The sequence below is a fragment of the Lethenteron reissneri genome, chromosome 47, assembly GCF_015708825.2.
Source record: "Lethenteron reissneri isolate LAM-NWPU_2019-01 chromosome 47, ASM1570882v1, whole genome shotgun sequence".
Taxonomy (NCBI): Eukaryota; Metazoa; Chordata; class Hyperoartia; order Petromyzontiformes; family Petromyzontidae; genus Lethenteron; species Lethenteron reissneri.
The window spans coordinates 10,017,855-10,036,574 of NC_083825.1; the positions used below are offsets into that span (position 1 = coordinate 10,017,855).

Sequence of the window (18,720 nt, forward strand, 5' to 3'; positions counted from 1 at the left end):
TCAAGTAGTCCGAGCACGATCAATGTTTAATGCTGGCTCATGTGTGGTTGGACCGTCTTAGTTATTTAGAAGTCCTATTTGTACCTGGGTGAGCTAATAGCTTCCATACCCCCTTGGTCTTCATCAACCACGCGCCTCGTGTACTCTTCATTGCCGTATGGGACGCACGTGGCTACCTAAGATACAACCGACAGTGGATCTCATCGTTGCTGGTAACCTTAATTGTTGAATACTGCAATGGTGAATGCGCTGGTCGTGAACACCCCCCCACCCCCCCACCCGTGTGTTCGGGCTCACGACATGATCGGCGTCTCTCCGTCTCGGTTGTCGTCAATGTTGTTTGTTTTCGTAGTTCCATTTGTGTGTCAGTCTCCATGGCTGCGTCTCTCTCTCTCTCTGCATGTCGCCCCCCGCCCCCCCGTGGCTCTCTGTACCTGTCCCTTTTCTTTCTGTGTCTGTGTGTGTCACTCTCTGTATCGGTGTCTATCACTCTCCGTGTCTGTTGGAAGGGCGCCCTTATCCCCCGTTCGCAGTGTCCTGGCCAATATTAAAGCTTGGCGGTAGGAATGATTTCCACACAGCCCTTCACATGCATTGTCCAACACAGCAGACAACCACCATCGCTACCGCCAGTGTGTGTAGCCGCAGTGTTTGCTCTGCGCATTGTACCGGATGCCCATTCACCGCGCGCCGTCAACCCCGAGGGCGGTGGTGGTGGCATCAGCGGCACCCCTCGTGATGACCTCTCACCAAGATGAACTCTCAATGAGTGTCTCCGCAGCCATCCTGTTGTAGCTAACTCTAAATACGGGGATGGCGGGGGCACTGCTGTTCAATAGAAAGGGGGCATGTGCCCGTGTCCCCCCAGCCGCCCCCCCCCCCCCCAACATCCATAGAATGGCAACCGATACGAATGGGCATGACACGTGCGCCGTGTTGGCTGTCGCTTGCGACTTCACACAGCCGCGTGCCATGCTGCAATCAAGCCCAGGGCCAGGACACCCGACGCAATACGCGCTGGGTGTAAGTACGGACAGCTCTCGGTTATCTATGGGTGGGTCTTCAAGTGCTTGCAACAATAAACGCGTGTATTTCACACATTGCTGGTTCTATGATCAGATGCTCCCCACTTGTGGCGGGCCAGCGAGTCTGTCCACATGACCGCGCACACATCCAGGAAGCCGATTTACTTGAAGATGCAACAGCTACTTAGACGAAGCCTATGTCTTGACTCGCACTCGACGCGGGTAACCGAGACACGTGCTGACACCCGAAGTAACTCGTGTTCTGTACTATCCGTACTATTGTTTTATCCAGGCCACCCCTCCGCCACTGTTGAATATAAAATTAATTGGATTTTTGGGCTGTCAGGGGGGGGCAGGCACCCCCATCGCCCCCCTCCACTGCCATTACCACGGTTAATTGAGTTTTTTTCCCCTTTTACACAATTGATGAGCACAGTCCCAAAGGCCTCAAGACATCAATGTCCAGCAACAGACAGCACTGTCAAAGTTGTAGTAAATTAAAGTTGACGTATTTTTTTGAGAAAGGTGACCGTGAGAGTTTGGGGGAAGAGACGATGGGAAGGAATTCCCAAGTGGAGCAGAAGACGCGGTGCGACCTGCGGTGTGGGTGAGCGGAGTGGGTGAGCGGTGTGGTGAGCGGCGTGGATGAGCGGGGTGGGTGAGCGGCGTGGGTGAGCGGCGTGGGTGAGCGGCGTGGGTGAGCGGCGTGGGTGAGCGGCGTGGGTGAGCGGCGTGGGTGAGCGGCGTGGGTGAGCGGCGTGGGTGAGCGGCGTGGGTGAGCGGTGTGGGTGAGTGGTTTGGGTGAGCGGTGCGACCTGCAGTGTGGGTGAGCGGCGAGTCCATTTGCCTAAACTTGCCATCAGGGCACACTCGAGTGCGACCTGCATGTGACAGCCAGGCAGCGTCTCCCGTGCATTCCGCTCAGATTAAACATAAGCTTTGGCCCCTGTCAAGTTCTAACTCCGCAGAACGCGTCACACAGTAACGGGGTGCGGCGGGACGTGACGGTCAACACGAGCGGACTTGTCGGGCGAGCCAACCGCCTGAACCTTGGACACGGGCGAGGCTGGGCATTGTTGAACACCAGAACGGGAAAAGCGACACGCGTAGTGAAGAGACCGCACGTTGCAATCGTCGCGGATGCAGAGCACTTGAGTCAAGCGAGCACTCGCACGAACCGCACGAGACATCCAGACCCACCGGCCCGACTCAAAACGTAACCACCACGATAGTCGAGTCCAAGCGCTCACCACAATGAGCTCCACCCTCACCCGCGAGACACTGGGCTGGGCCTGCCCAAAGCCATCAAGCGGACAGCCGTCGTAGACGCTGCTCCAACTACCCCAGCCGACCAGACGCAAGCCCACGTGTGATGCTACAGCGATAGCCCGAGCTCGCCGAGTGCAGCAACACCGCGGCTAGCGAAGCTTCTGGGAACCGAGGAAGCTCCTTCATAACGAAAGTCGACCACGGAGGGGCCTCCGAACCTCGGTAGTTTTGCCACAACAACAACAAAAATCGACGAAATTAAGTAACTTTAGAATGTATGCAAAGTGATTTTTTTTGAAAAGTCGAATTTTTGTTCACGCTGCATGTGCCCTGTATACATGATCGAGCGGAGTTTGACTCCTGTATATCACACGACGTAACACGATTTTTGTCCCTGGGTAGTAAGTGTTATTTTCTAATTGCTTTTGCCTCAAAATTATTTTTTAAATGGCTGTTATTATTCATCACAAACTTTACCTTTGTGACCAGGACTTTACGTGAAGGAATGACACTAATGCACACCACGTTTTCTCATTGACAATAGGTACATTTCGAAATATCACTGTCCTGGTCACAAAAGCAAAGTTTGTGGGGAATCATAGACATTTCCTGTACTTTTGAGGCATAAGCAATTAGGAAATAACACTTACTACCCAGGGCCAAAAATAAATAAATGTGTTACACAGCGTATTAGTGGAGTGGATTATTAACTTGGCTTTTGTGTCTGGGTCACAAAAGCAAAGTTTGTGGGGAATAATAAAAGCCACTTTATTGTACTTTAGAGGCATAGGCAATTAGGAAACAACACTTACTACACGGGGACAAAAAAGTAGTTTCGTGACAGTGAATGACCAGCGGCCTATCGGCAGTATCCCTCACTCGGCCTGACCCGCGGTCTTCTCTCGCTCGCCATTGCTCAAGCCCCGCGTGCTGGTAAAGAGTTGTCGCGTGTTTTGCAGTGATACCAATGTTTTATTACCACCCTTTGTCATCCAAATGATCATCCAGTGCAGATCTATCTCTCTGGGAGCGAACATGCAGATCATGAAGGAGGGTAGAGGCGGGAGAGAAGAAAGGTGAAACTGCGTGGTTCGTTTGGATCAGTCCACCTTAAATAGCATTTTAAACCAAGCGGACAAGATAAACATACTTTGCTGCAGAAATCGAGTGGCCCTAGTGCTACTGAAGTCGCATGCTCACGAAGCAGTGTTATTGAGAAACTGTTGAGCGTTTGGGTGGTCTATATGACGCGACGGCACATCCATTCGGCCATGCACTGATGACGCAGAAGGCACCGAGCCTGTTTGATGTTTTCCTATTAGTTACCCCCCCCCAAACCCTTTCTCTGAAGTCCTTGAAGGCATCCCTATCCCCCCCCCTCCTCTGTTCTATCCACCTCTGGTAACGAAGTTTCTGACAACGACGTGACGTCATGGAACGCATCCGCACCTTAGTCCTGCCCGAACACCTATCAACCAGAGACCCCCTTCCACCTAATCATCCTGACCACACTAAACCAAACACAGTTCGGCGAAAACGCAAACGAGCAAAGCAGACCCGACCGCTCAACCCTCCCGCACGACAAGCCCCGAGCAGTCTGCCTGCCTCGAAGGCGCCACAGTCGGCCACGCGGTCGTAACCCCTCGGTTTTGGTTTGCGGATTTTCACATTCGGTGCATGGTCGTGATAAATGGGGAGTTGTCGAGACTGGAATAACAAACCGTGCGTGTGGCTCTGGCCAGTGACACTCGCACGTTCGCTTGCATGTGTCACCACCCACGTGTATGTACACACTCGTTATGGGGAGACAAAGGCGGCCGCGCGTGGTGCTGGTGGCCACCCAGCCCCCTCGTGTGCCGTGTCGGCCTTCATAAGTGCCACTCGCTAACAGCACTTGCCCAACAGTTTGTCCAAGGCTACACGGGGGCATCTTTGTCTTTGCACATGGCATTGTATGCATGTGTATATCCAAGCTAGTTCTCCTGTGGCCACATCTGGTGGCACGAAAGGTATTGACGTGGCAAGTACTCGCTCGTGTTGATTACTTTCAACCAACAGTGACGCTCAATTTAAACACGTAGGCTTTCGCGATCAATATCATCCATTAGAGGGTTTTTTTGGGTTGGATCGCGTAAATATATAAATGTGTTGTTAAACCCGCCACCAAATCTGGCTGTCGCTGGTTGAAGCCAGTTGTGATTACTGGAGAAACGTCGTACTCAGATTGTAAATGTTGTGGCTTGGCTCTCCAACACACCGGTGTGCTGTACTAGTATACTACACTATACACTACACTACTATACACTACACACTACACTAAACACTACACGACTATACACTACAATATACACTACTACACTATACACTACTATACACTACACTATACACTACGACACTATACACTACACTATACACTACGACACTATACACTACACTATACACTACACTATACACTAGTGCTGTACTAGTGACGAATTGCCACGTTGTTTACGTGACAACCCTTACTGGTTGGCTGTGTCGGGTGGTGGCGGGTTTAACGACACATCTATATATTTTCGCGATCTAACCCCAACAAAACACTCTATTATTAGGGACGTTCAACTTCCGTAGAGCCCCCCCCCCTCTGCCGAATCGAGCCCCACCCCCTTCCTCTCTCCCCATCGACACCTTTCCCTTTAGGCCCCGCCTCCTCTTGGTTGAATCCCCACCCCCTTCCCCCCACCCCCAGGGGTTGGCCTGCTCTGGGTAGTGCTGGTGGATGTGTAGTGGTGGTGGTTGGGTGGTGGTGGTGGTTGGGTGGTGGTGGTGGTGGTGGTTGGGTAGTGGTGGTGGTTGGGTGGTGGTGGTGGTGGTTGGGTGGTGGTGGTGGTTGGGTAGTGGTGGTGGTTGGGTGGTGGTTGGGTGGTGGTGGTGGTTGGGTAGTGGTGGTGGTGGTTGGGTGGTGGTGGTGGAGGTTGTGGCAGAAAGGGGGGGGGGTCAGTAGGCGGTGGGGTAGATTTTAGACGACCACCAGAATCCCTCAGGGCAACATAGTAAGAGTAGTACTTGTGTATATAGCGTTGTAATTGTTGCTGTTGTAATATATGCACGTATATAGCATTGTATTTAAGGCGGTAGTGCAAATACTCTCGGTACATTAGTGCATGCCATAACTCTGTGCGCTGTACTCACGGCAACGGTCTTATCTGTCATGCTGGTTATCAAATTATAAGAAAAATAACAATCACGACAATAAATCAACAGCAAGCCCCCCTACACGCACTACGAGAAATCACTGTGTCACGTGCCCACCCACACACGGCAGTAATACTGCAGGACGATCACGAGCGGCAGTGCCCTGGTCAAGCGACTCCATGGATAGGCCGTGACCTCTGTGGAATCCGATTGACAGGTTAAGATGTAACGCCACGCGATGTGACAGACATGTTTACACGTAACCACCAAGTGGAATCTAGTTGCACGTAAAATATAATCTCTGTGTAATCCGATTTTAAAGTTAAAAGTAACCGCGTGTAATATGATTACCATGCCTGCCAACCCATACAGTTTACCCGTATTCTTGTACAGGGAAATTGAGTTGTCAGGTCCATACAGCGTACAGCCGTCTCAGGACGGGCAAAAACACGTTTTGTCTATTTGTGTTTCTCCCTTGTGATGGGACTTTGTAGGATGAACGTTGAGATGTATAAGGGGCACGGGGTGAAACCAATAATGTCTGAATTGGTCTGTAATAAGGTAGGGCACTGATAAGGGGTTGACAGGTATGGGTTACATGTTTAACTTTCACCGTGTGTAATCCGATTTACATGGCAAACTTGGCTCGACGAATAAACAAAACCCGGCACTTGCTGTAAACGAATGCCGGCTGCCAGCCAGGGGCTGAGTTGGGTAAGGGGAGCGCGGGTGGTTAGGAGCCTCTTCAAGACACAGCCATGTTATCCTGTCAAGCTGTGTAATCATGAGATGCCAATACAACAACTTGGAAGTTTTGTTTATAGGAAGGAAAAACAAACCTTTAAAATTTAAAACCAGTACCACAATCGATGGTGGTAATATTTCCATCAATTGTTGATGTTTTTACATGTTGCTGTTCCTGTTTTTCAAGTCACTATTTGTTGAAATTTGATCAACTTTTTTTTAACTCATTTACATTCTTAACCAGGATTAGTCCCCATTTATTTAAAAGTTTATTTGTTCGCTTATTATTATACTATAGAGGTAGATCGATCTGAAGGCGCGTATGACCGTGTTCCTTTTATCATTAAACGACGCTGTAAAATCGGTGTCTGGGACAGACCCGGACACAGTCTGTGCGTGAATCTGCAAGACACTTCCACCGACATCGGATTCCACAGAGCGAAGCAAGAGGGTGGTGCCCACTCTGCCCGCTGGACTTGATGCCAAGTGGGTCGGGAGGCTGAGGTTGTGTTGCCTTCTAAAACACTGGGGTCGTCATTCCACCCCTCCGCCAACACAAAGCGCGCGCGCGCAGCTCCACGCACGGGATGATTCGAACCCGTCACTGCTGACTGGAATTTCAAAACACAAGTTCGCAATTGAAACCAAGTAAACGGAAACGATGATGATAAAAAAAAAATAGTAACAAATCTTCAATGGAGGCAAAGGCTGTATTGTAACAAAACAATATTAGGGCATGGAATTAGTGTTTTGGAAAGTCACGTTTGTGGTACAGAACAATTTCAGGACTGGCAACTCCATTTAAAACCGCCGTGCAGTCTGCGTGACTCGCTGGGTTTCCAATTACTACAGTAGGATGCAGCTCCACTCTTCTGAACACACATAGTGCATCCTTTATTCTAAATTAACTTCACATGTAGTTTTCACAAGCCATGTCGGATGGGGAAGGGTTTCACTGCAAACATTTTGCCGGATCATTGCATGTTGTAACCCAAAAAAATCTATTATGAATTATAAATAAACTTAAACAAAATATAGACTGCACTTGTACATACACAGCCCTTTTAATGAATCCACTGCTGATTGAGGGCCTCCAAGGTTTTTTGCAAGCCACGAGGGTTTTTCGAGGGAGCAAAGATGCGAGAAAGCATAGCAGTACAGTACAACAAAGGACGTCACCGAAACAAACCTTCCTCCACTGCCCAACACGTGCTCACGCTGAGAACCTGAAAACATTCGTTCTGATCTCGAGTTCAGTGAAACGCCTTTCAGTTGTTCTCTCAGCGTCCCGACGTTTCTGACCGGGAATTGACAAGCGCGGACGACAATTGGGAAGCCCCAAAACCAGCCCCGAGACTAAACATGCGCCGCAAGCTGTATGCACAACAGACATTCACCACCTCATTGGCAGTGCCTGCTCGAGAAACGTCCCAGGGTAGGAGGGGCGGCGGCCCAAAAACGCAAACCTTTCAAATAGGGCCGTGAATTAATAAAAAATTAAATGCATTTACTCTTGTGAAATATAAATATACACATTTTTGGGGTCCACCTCTGCTTGTCAATGCCAGCTGTGTGGGAAGCTTGGCAATGAGTAATTGAAAACCTGCAGAGATAGATTTGAGTTCTGCTTGCGATAACCGTTTTTAAAATGTCATGGCAATTGGATTTTACAATGTGCATGAAACACTGGACATAGCTACAAGGTTTTGCTATCTCTGGTGAAACCAATGCTTGCTCTGGGCTCATGCACAAAAAGCCACATACAGTACTCTCGATCATCCGGGCAGGATGGCCACGGATAATCCAAAAATATAAGTTTTTTTGCGGATCTGTATGGCTAAATCCATTAATACAGGTATCAATTCTGTTTAAATTAAGAAAGTGGAGTTTATTAATGACCAAAACAAACATTTGTAGGAAAGAATGTATTGATCCTGTTTTATTAAATCGATCGATGCGTTCGCTCGGTGATGACACTTCACTGCTTCCGCGCAGAAGACTCAGCCCACTAAGTGGATATCAGAGCCACGCCCATCAAAGTCAATCAAACTCCGCCCCACTTGTAAAGATATGCAACTCCTGTACTGTAGAGGCGATCACGTGGATTTCCGATTCACTGGAGCACATTTGTTCGGTTTAAGAACGTGACTTGTAAAAAACATTTCCAAGAATAACTAGAACTGTTTTTAGATTATTTGGGCTTTAGCGAGAACCCACGAGTTATTAATTTATGTCAATCTCAGGTGCGCAGTTAATCGCAAATCGAAGAAACCGCACATCGATAATTATCGAAAGTCCACTACACTTGCTTTTACACAGACTGACACATGGTGTCACTTTAATGTCTCTCCGACTACGCTCTGGCCGTTTGCCATGCAAGGCCATAGAAGACGAACACAAATACACAACAGAGAGGTGCAAATCATAGCCGTCTCTTTACTCATCTCTGGAATGACAACACTCAGCATTTGCTAACAATTATAATTTTCAGTTGAAATTTGGGTAGGGTGGGATAAGCTTTCGTGACTGCAGGAATTCATATTCCTTTGGGTCTTTCGGTAAAGTCACGTAGATAGGTTCAATGGAAATAACAAAAAATAATGATGACGAACGCTTGTGTTGCGATCGAAACGTCCTAGTTTTTGGTTATTTTCTTTGAACCTGTCTACGTGACTTTACCGAAAGAACCAAATAATAGGGTGGGATCGCCAATTCCCGTGAGTGCAGGATTTGCGACTCGGGTCTTGCGTGTCCAACTCCGCGTGCGAATTGAGCGGCCGCCGCCGCCGCCCCCCACCACATCCTGCCCTGGGACATGTGGCCACGATCCCTAATTGGAGTGATAATAATCACCAGGGTGTCTATAAGTGGGACGACTCTAGGGGCCGATGGGTTAGCTAACCACATGCGAGCGTTGCGTGTCGCACGCTAGGTTTAAAACGGGCAAGACAATTTACCAACGGAGGCAAGAGAGCAAAAAACACGATGCAGAGTGGGAGATGGTTTCAGCTTTCGTAACCAGACACCAAATGTACAAAATACCGGCCTGGGCAACACTGTCATCTCCTTACACAGGTGACGAGAAGCACCGAAACCAAATAAAGAGTTCATCTTTCAAGGCACAATTTTGTTGGATCACTGACATTACTGAAAATTTCGATGTAGAGGGCCTAGGATTGGCAATGTTAAGCCTCGGTCTGACAGATTCATGGTGATGTCAGAAATCACTGAAACATTGCGTGGTGATGTCAATCTTCGTGCTCGTGCAGATCAGTCTCCAATGAACGTGTAGCATCTCGCATCAGCCATAGACATGAAAAGATTCAACCCTGCATCGATACTATTTTTTTTACTTTTTGAGTTTGCTGTCCTCCCACCCCTGACTAGCACGGTTTGCTACGTACGACGTGAAAGCAGTTCATACATCTTGTTGCGATTTGAGGGTCCTAATTCAAGAATCGAATCTTATTCAAGCACTGTGATGACTGGTAGTGCCTGTCGTAGCTGCAGGGGAGACAAGAACCCATTAACAACAACCGAGACCCCCCCCACCCCGCCCCCATTGGTTTTTACTCCATTTGATGAATTCACCAAAAGATACACAGTTAATGTTAATCGCTGTGGTTCCACCCGTAATTAGGTAATTAAAAGCGCACCCCCCCCCCCTCTTCCAGTGACATTTTTACTCGAATGCTAATTCAGTGGCAAATACAGGTTCCGTCAGCATCATCGTTTGCTATAAATTCGTGGGATTCATTAAGTTCTACAATTTGTGACCATTCCCAACACTGGGAGCTGAATCGATTGCGTCTCCTGGCACGGCAGTTAAAACAATGGGGGAACAAGTTTCCAAAGTGTCCTGGCTCTTGCCCACCCAGCAGCATAAATGGGTACAGCACAGTCTGATCAGCAGGTGACGTGGTGGTGGGAATGTAGACCAAACACCGCGTAGAGTTCGCTCAGGTAGATGCCCTTCTGCCAGCACGAGCGCAAGCAAGCAACTGCAGGGCTGCATCTTTCCCCAGCACGTTTAAACGATTTTAACGGATGACATTTCCGTGAGACGCAGCTGCGATTGAACCCAATTGATGAATATTCATTCGCACCATCACGGATAGCAGTTGCATAAATACAAACCGTGGAATTATCAACAACATCCACCTATTAAGGTTTCAAAACAGCCTCTTCACAGCAAAATGTAGCGAGACTTACACGTCGCCTATCACGGGGCGGTGACTTAGCCCAGTTGCCACGCATTCACCGCTTGTTGCAGACGTTTGCGGTTCAAATCCGGCAGGCCACCTTGGTTAATACTGCCAGCGTATTGACTGTAAAATATGCACTGTTTTCTTCAAGCTGGTGTTGTATCCCTTGACATCATTTGCTAGGATTAAGCCATTGTGTGCTGGTGTTTAGGTCCAAATTGGCCAAAAAAAAAAAAAACCTGCAAATTAGACAATTGGAATCAAACACATACAAATATCGCCCCGACTACGACACGACTGCAGAATGAAACGGCAGCACCTTCCTTTGTGACAGCCTTCCACTAGAATGACGTGAATACCAAATGTGCTCCATTACCTTAATTAATATCACGCTATGGCGATTGTAGTTTGGAATGAAATAGCTTGAAGCACACACCGTGGCACACACACACAATAAACGGTAATTATCACCTTCCAACTTCATTACCCATTGTTCCACAATGGGCAGCAATCTTTAAAAAATATTGATACGTGCACAATTTTGCATACGAAATGCCTTTTAAAAACGCGTTATTAAATTAAATATTTAAGCTGATCCCGCTAAAAAAAAATCTCAATTATTTGTGCAAGCATCGCCGACTTTCATAACATTACATTGGAACTCGCTCATATTACACAACGACAATGGAACTCGCACTTTCTGTAACGAAACGCAGCGATTCATTGCAACATTCTACTCGGGCTGTCATTTCCTGCCGACCGGTTTTCCGGAGTGGGAGCGAATGGTACCGGTGGATGCGGAGCGTGCCGGGCGTTTGGTTGCAGAGAGTTCACGGTTTGAATGCAGCAGGCTGCCTTGGCCATTACTTTGGGAGTATTTACAGTTAAATGCGACGACGTGCCGTCTGCTTCCCCGCGGCGGTGTTAAAAAGTCATGTAACGTCATTCGAAACGGGTATGGCATTGTGTGTCATGGTCCAAATTAGCCAGATTAGAAGAATGGCCCGCAAGTTACGCAATTGTGATTATGCATATCAAGATGTCTTCCTATTGGCAGGCTATATCCGTCCGTGAAACACAGCACCCTTGGGTTATAGCTCTGCGCTATAAGATTGGCGTGAATACCAAATGTAGAAAATTAATATAAATTCCAGATTGCCTTCCTCGGACGGATCCAGATGCAATTAGACTCCGCTTCTATACTGAGGTGTTGTAAACATGTTGCGTGATGCCTGCCAATCCCTACCAAAAAAATAAATAATGATTAAATATGTAAACCTCGCCATTCCGCTGTTGGTTTCTGCGCAGTAGTTCGGTGCTCATGCACTTTAAGACCATGGGGACACACGGAACGTCGGGGATGAACACCGCCACAAGCCCAAACTCCAGACCTTCAACGGGCTCACGTCATAGCAAGTTATAACATTCTTTAGAAAAATCAAGGATCCGCGCGGTCGCATTTCGCAGGGCGTGTAACCAAGGCCTACGATTCGTCGTGGCTCTGCTCTAGCTCGGCCTCGATCGTGGCATGGCCCGGGATTGAGCCGCTCGGTTGCTTTCAAGGACGTGAACGGTTCAGCCGTGGCTTGGCTTCGGCTCGGCTCATGGAAATCCTCAGCTTGGCTGGGTGTCGTGCTCAGAACTAGCTCCGCATGAACTGGCTCATGCGGAGCCAGAGCTGTCACTTAAGAATGTGCCTACATCAAGTGGTCGGCACAATTACTTGCGTGCTCTAAGAAGCAACCCACAGACCCAGGCCGCGCGTCTCCGTCCGTCCAACACGAATCTGTCGCTTGTTACCATGAGGGGGGGGGGGGAGAAGCCCTGTAAGTGACCGTCAGGCACGGTCTGCTGATGCCACGTCACAGTAGAATGCCTTAGACTCACAGGGGCCTTTTTATTCTCATCAAATCTTCAAACTCGTGTGGGAGAGTGTGGGACATACGGCCTGTGTGCGCGTTTTCACTTAAGACACGTGCAGACATCTAATTCGCCCTGTTGCGTGAATGCTTAATACCATCGCTGCGGCCGAGGTTACATCCTGCTGCGCTTACATAATGGTAGCGTAAATGCTTCGCATCTCACGAGCGGAGCAGGGTTATCTGGGACTGTCAGGGCGTTCGTGGAATGAAGCCGGTGCGTGTGACCTGAACGGGAGAGAGAACGGCAAGTAGTTGAGAGAGAAATGCCCTCCTAGAGAGATGATCAAAGTGCTGTCGGCTCAATGGTTAAGGTGTTGCTCCAGCCACGAGTCGGAGTACGGGTGCCACCGTTTCACCATTCAATACAAACGCAGCAGCTTGTTTTAGAACTGCAAAAAAACACCAAGTATATTTTCCTAAAGAAATAATGTCCATCCATTTTAAGTAAACTGTATTGCAACACACATGTAAAGTGTTTGTGTGTAGGTGTCAAGTGTCTGTCTTATGTACACGTGGGCACTGGGACTTCAAGTGGGGCTTGGGAACTGAACTCGTGGTGCCAACACCACCGATCACTCGCAACGCCTTAACAGCCGCCGGTCAAGTGTGTTTTTCAAATATCATCATTAGGAACAGTTTTATTTACAACTTGGATTTTAACTTAATTAATTTTCGTGCAAAAGCATCACCTTCCATCACTACCTTCGTAGGGACGGGTTGTTTCGCTGCATGTTGCCAGGGGTTCATGGTACGAATCCGGCAGGCCACCCTGGTTAATACTGCGGTGTGCATTATAAAATACGTGCCGTCTGCAGGCCAGGCACCGCGGCACCTTGTGCCACGCAAGGACAGCTGCCAATAGGGGTGCCCTTGAACATGTTTGGGATGAGATGCAAGTCGTGTACAACGCTCTACCAAAAATACTCAACATTTGTTATCCACTATTATTAAGTTTGGCATGATTTCACCGATAGGAATGTAACATCTCATACTTTTGCCTGTCACGCACCTGTGCACTCAGCACCATTTCGGTGTGGTGGCCGATCGGGCGCTCACAAACCCATACGTGTACCTGAACTTGCTCGAGCGACACAACGGTGGTACAAGAGAATGCCCGTCAAGGGCGGAGTAAGATGGGCCCACCGTGAGCCCGACAAGGCGGCAGAGTCGCTGACGAGTTGTCGACGCGATTGCGGAATGCACTTTTAAAATGGCCACACGCTAAAGACGACAACAAAGGGAGCAGACGTGACGCTGGGCGGTAGCAGGCATGTCACACGAGGGATCCCATGCCACCAAGTGGTAAAGAAAACCGATTAAATCGCGCACTCACTCCTTTTGCCAACACCACCACCACACCGGGCGGCAACAACAACAACCGCAGCGCATCTGCCCCTTGCGTCATCACTCCCCCCCGCCCGCCCGCTCGCTACGACGACGCACCCAGGTTTTAAAAAACAAAGGGGCGTCATTGGCGATGTCGCCGTACGGAAACCGAGTAAAACCGCGGTGACAGCCACGCAGTGCCGGCTATACGTCGACGGAGCCGCGCCGGTCATCGTGGGGCCCGGGTGGCGGTGATGGCGTGCGTGGGGACCCACAGCCGTAGCCAGTGAACGTCGGGCAGATGGGGATATAGCGCAGCCAGCGCGTGCGCCGAACTGCGGCCATGCCCACGGGGAAGTCGTAAACCTTCGCCACGGAGTGCACAGAGGACGGCTGCGACGTGTCGGGGCCCGTGGCCTTCCACTTGAGCAGCCCCCGCTCCTCCACAGTGCCTGCACAAATCACCACCACGTCATCACCATGAGTACCAACAACAACAACAAAACCGCCACCGTTCACGACCAAGCGGCGGTGACGTCACCACGGCGCTTGTGCCATGCTAGGTGCACTTTGAGGCCACCTGAAGTGTCGAAAGGCCGCTGGCAGGTCACGGAACGGATCCAGGTTTCATGGGTTGACTGACAAGATGACTGGCAGATGCCCCAACTGTGCTACCCCCTGTGCCAATTTTTTGCATTTTAGCCGCCCGGTGCTTCGCTCATTGTTGTGAGCATCGCTCTTCTGCCCTCTGTTGTTGCTGAACGGCGACCGCCTCCAACTCCCCAGCAGCATCCTGCATGAACTTCCTTCACAGAGGCCGATTTGACGCTGCTGGTACCAGTCATTAGCAAGGCCAATCAGCTCCATGGACCGAGCGTGGTGGCATCCTACCTGGTATGGTGTTGTCAAGCAGGAAGGCCACGCAGCCTCCCACGAACATCTCGGTGGTGAGCAGAACTGACAGCACCTGGTCCATCTCTGCCACACCTGCCAAAGCCACAAAGACAAACATCGCCCATGTAGCCTGAGAACGGTGTCGGGCCAAGTGGTGTAAGCGAGCATGGGACAGTGCCGTGGCAAGCACCACTTCTGGACGATTTTAAAAGTGTTTGTTTACACACCATACCATGTTCTCAACACCATGTCGACCTAAGAGAGGCCCAGGACCAAATCAGATATTCGCCTCCAATGTTGGCCATGGCTGGGAATCGAATTCTGGTCGCCGGGTTCGTAGCGCAGCGCACTGCAATATGCACAGAAACGCCTGCCAAAGCCCCGACACACCAACTCAATCAGGTGCACAACAAAGAGGAGGTGATGCCAAGAGTATGACATGGGTGGGTTAAGACCAGCAGGACTGTGCACACACACACACACAGATCTCTTGGGGTATTTTTAATTAGAGACACCACCACTTGATAATGTGTGGATGGATTATCCAGGGTTCGGATTAACCGTGCTTACCATTTTGTAATGAGAAAATATCTTCACACGGTGCGCTCGTTTAATTACGAGCTGCACCTCTCTGATGGTCAGCGACTCCACTGTGCTGTGGCCAAACTGGTGTGGGTCAGGCCGTGATCCAGCAGTAGATTGACAAAGGGCCTGTACAGGACTTGTGTTTTATAATAAGTCATTAATTCCCACACCTCCGATTTAGCACGGTTGCCTATGTATGACGCCACAGAAGCTCTACACACACAGATGAATTACAGTTGACCACTGAAGGAAGCGGATCGTTTTTTACAAAGAGTCGTGTGTTCATGTTCTAGTGCAACACCTATACAGCTCTGTGTAAATAATCAAATACGGCAAAGACTCACTGCCACGCACCGACACTAATTGCACGTTGCCACAGCTCCAAGTCACCACAAAACATTCCCAGAATTGCCTATAAATGGCAAAAAAAACCCCCTCCACCACATTACCCTCAACAATTCCCCTGTATGCTTTGCCGACCTCTGCGCAACGTTCAACTTAATAACGTTTCCAAGTAACATTTTAAGGGTGTAAACACATAAGAAGTAAACTAGTTAAGGGCCTATGCTCGCCATGAGAGTCTAAGGGGTCGTTTGGCCACATTGCATCACGCCGTTCGGTGCGGGGTTGGTCAAGATGGACGGCGTGGACTTGGGAGCGTACAAGCTCGGGGAAAAAAGACGACATTTGCAACGCCTCACGTTGACCACAGTCCCTGCAGCTGCCTAAGACAACCTGGCGTGCAGCAAGGTGGCCACCCATCCAAGGGCTGCTTGGCTTCCGAGAGGGGGGCGCATTAAGCCATCACAAGGGCGCCGGACAAACGACGAAAGTATTCAACGTTAGTCCATTGCAACGAGAAAAAGTACGCAGTGGGTGCCGGCAACGGCAAAGCTGCGGTTGCCGAGCATTGTTTTGGTCGTGTAAAGACGCGGGACGCCCCGCGCAGGAGGCCACGGGTGGACGCGCCTGGACTCTGGAGTGAACATCAGTTACAGAAGTTCCCCGAGCCAGATGTGTGGACCGCGGCGCGGGTGTACGCTCTCCGCACGACGTGGTTCCGACGCGCAGATGCTCGAATGTCTTCGGTTCGAGGGCCGGTGCAAACTTGGCGACTCCTCACGTGCGTGTCAGAGCAGCCATTGCGGTGCCACGGCGAGTTATGAAGCGTGCAAATATCGGTCACGCACGTTCGGGGACCTGTAGGCCGTCCGATTAGAATAATTTGCAGATGACAGCTTAGTCATGCCACGTTTCAGTTGGTTATAGTCTGGTGGTTTGTGTCCCTCCGTAGTAGCTATTTCATGGTGTCGACCTCGTTGTTCGCGGAACAGAGGCTTAACGTTGCAAACGCAAGCGAGCGTGGCACCGCAGTAGCGTGCCGCAGGCTCAGCCTGGGCGCTGCCGTGGTGGTTTAGCCGGAGCAGAGGGCCGCACACGCCGGCTCTGCCGGAGGCACGAGGCCCGCTTGGCGCGGTCCTTGCGGCCGACCGCACACTTTGTGCTGACACGCACGGTGCGATACAAAGGTAAAGAGTTTGCTTGTTCACGGCACTGCTGGCAGACGAGCCTTTGGTCTAATTTTCGATTTGAAGCTTTCGTGACTGCAAGGATTCATACTCTTAGGTTCTTTCGGTAAAGTCATGTAGCTAAAAAATAAAATTTAAAGTTAATAAAAGTAATAATGGTCTACTTTGGGCGTACCCACACGCACGTTTATATATCTGCTGGGTGGATTGAGGGTGAGGGGGTGTGGAGATTTGATCAACTTTTCCTATTTAACTGCCACACCAGGAGATGGACCTCTGGGGTGCAGGTCCAGTGCGTCGACCGTTACACCACAGAAGCTCCCTAGGTTTCTTAAATACCACTTGTTCCATAAAACCCGTGACTGGCAGCCGCTGCGATGAAGGTTTCAACGACTCGACGCTGACCGTGGTGGCGCTGCTGCTGCACCGCTCACCGGTGTGAACCATGTCCTTGTGGGCCTTGATGAAGCTGGGCAGCGCCAAGCCGAAGAAGGTGGAGAAGCCCAACACGAAGAGGTTGCGCGACGAGTTGAGGTCCACGTACTGCAGGTTGGAGAGGCCCACAGCGGTGATCATCCCTGGCAAAAGACAACGCGCGATCTCGCTTCTTACGCGCTCGCGGTTTCAACGGACAGACACGCAACCCGACACGCACAGCGCTTGTGTTGGGGATGCGTACCCACAACAACCAGGCAGCTTCCGTTCCTTTAGCCCCAGTTTGACACGTCGTCTTTAGTCCAACGATTACCTCTGGTTTCATTGGAAATCTGCCTTCGTCTGCACCTTTACAAAGGTAGACACCTATCAATTATAGATCCTTAAGAGTTGATAACTGCACCGTGATTGTACAAATATATATTCATCAATGAACCGCCAAATGTCCAGCACAAGCATGTTGTGTTAGTGGCTGTTAACAGTTGCCTTAGTAGCTCTGCTGTGTTTGGGGCCAGGCTAGCCACGTGTGTTTGTGGCTGTTGTAACGTCCATGTTAGTCCCCACGTTAGCCTCCGTCTTAGCCCCCATATTAAGCATCCGTGCTAGCCCCTGGGTTAGCGGCCACGCGTAACTGGCTGTGTAGCCCGTGTTAAGTGTCCACGTTAGGCCCATTGTCAGTGGCCATGCGTTAAGCGTCCGTGTTGGGCCTGGCGCTAGCCGGGCGTGCGCTCACAGCGTGCGTTCACGGCGTGCGTCGCTACCGAATAAAGTGCAGAAGAGGGCCCCGAGGATGGGGTCCGGCAGCGAAGCGAAGAGGGCGCTGAACTTGCCGACGAGGCCCAGCACCAGCATGATGGCGCCGCCGTACTGCACCACACGGCGGCTCCCAACCTGCGCCGCGCCAGCAGCGGTGTCAACAACGCAGCGCGGGCCCCACAGTCCCCGGGCATCGACTCGCCCGGCCCTCACCGCTCACCGGTTTGTACACGCGGCAGTGGGACTCACGGACTTACCCTGCACGCCCCCCCCCAACCCCCTCCGTCCTTCCCCGAAAGGCACACTCCCATAGGCAGGTGCCGGCTCTGGTAAATGGGACAGCGAATAACGAGCACTGGAGTGTGTCGTGGTGAGTGTAGTGGGAGCGTGTCATGGTGATTGTTACGGTGAGTGTCACGGTGAGTGGCGTGGGAGTGTTGTGGCGAGCATGCCTTGGTGATGCCCAGAACGCCGATGTTGGGGCTGGACGAGGTGGAGCCATTCCCCGTGCCGAACAGTCCGGTGATGATGCAGGCCAGACCCTCCATGAAGATTCCCCTGATGGAGGAAACACGGAACGTCAACCCCCGCCACCCTCAACCGCCGCCAGCATCAACCCTCGACCTTCTCAACCCCCTCCCCCCCCTCCCCATGCTCAACTCTAGGCAAACCAATTTTTTTCAACAACAGCGGCTGCACCGAGTGGGATGTGCAGGAGGATACGCGAGGGTCGATTGCTGAGACAGATATTGCTGGAGTCGTCTCCACGAATCGGGCGACCGAGCGGGCAATGGTGGGAGACTACGAGGGCAAATCTCGGAGTTCTCTGCGTGTCTGTCTAAGATGCAGCTGCTGC

General features: G+C 50.6%; 1 protein-coding gene across 5 annotated transcripts in view; it reads right to left on the reverse strand.

Annotated features, from left to right (window-relative positions):
- Positions 1 to 4,969: 4,969 nt before the first annotated feature.
- Positions 4,970 to 18,720, reverse strand: part of LOC133354509 (solute carrier family 23 member 1-like) — a 56,662-nt gene continuing 42,911 nt past the window's right edge. For 4 of the 5 annotated variants that reach the window (XM_061571398.1, XM_061571402.1, XM_061571399.1 and 1 more), the window contains exons 13-17: positions 18,317 to 18,422; positions 17,870 to 17,999; positions 17,108 to 17,251; positions 14,557 to 14,652; positions 4,971 to 14,117 (exon numbers count right to left, since the gene is read on the reverse strand). In XM_061571398.1, the coding sequence (XP_061427382.1) occupies positions 13,870 to 14,117; positions 14,557 to 14,652; positions 17,108 to 17,251; positions 17,870 to 17,999; positions 18,317 to 18,422 (724 nt within the window). In that variant the 3' untranslated portion in view covers positions 4,971 to 13,869. Of the gene's footprint in view, positions 14,118 to 14,556; positions 14,653 to 17,107; positions 17,252 to 17,869; positions 18,000 to 18,316; positions 18,423 to 18,720 lie in introns of all 5 variants that reach the window. The other variant, XM_061571397.1, reaches the window with a different exon arrangement.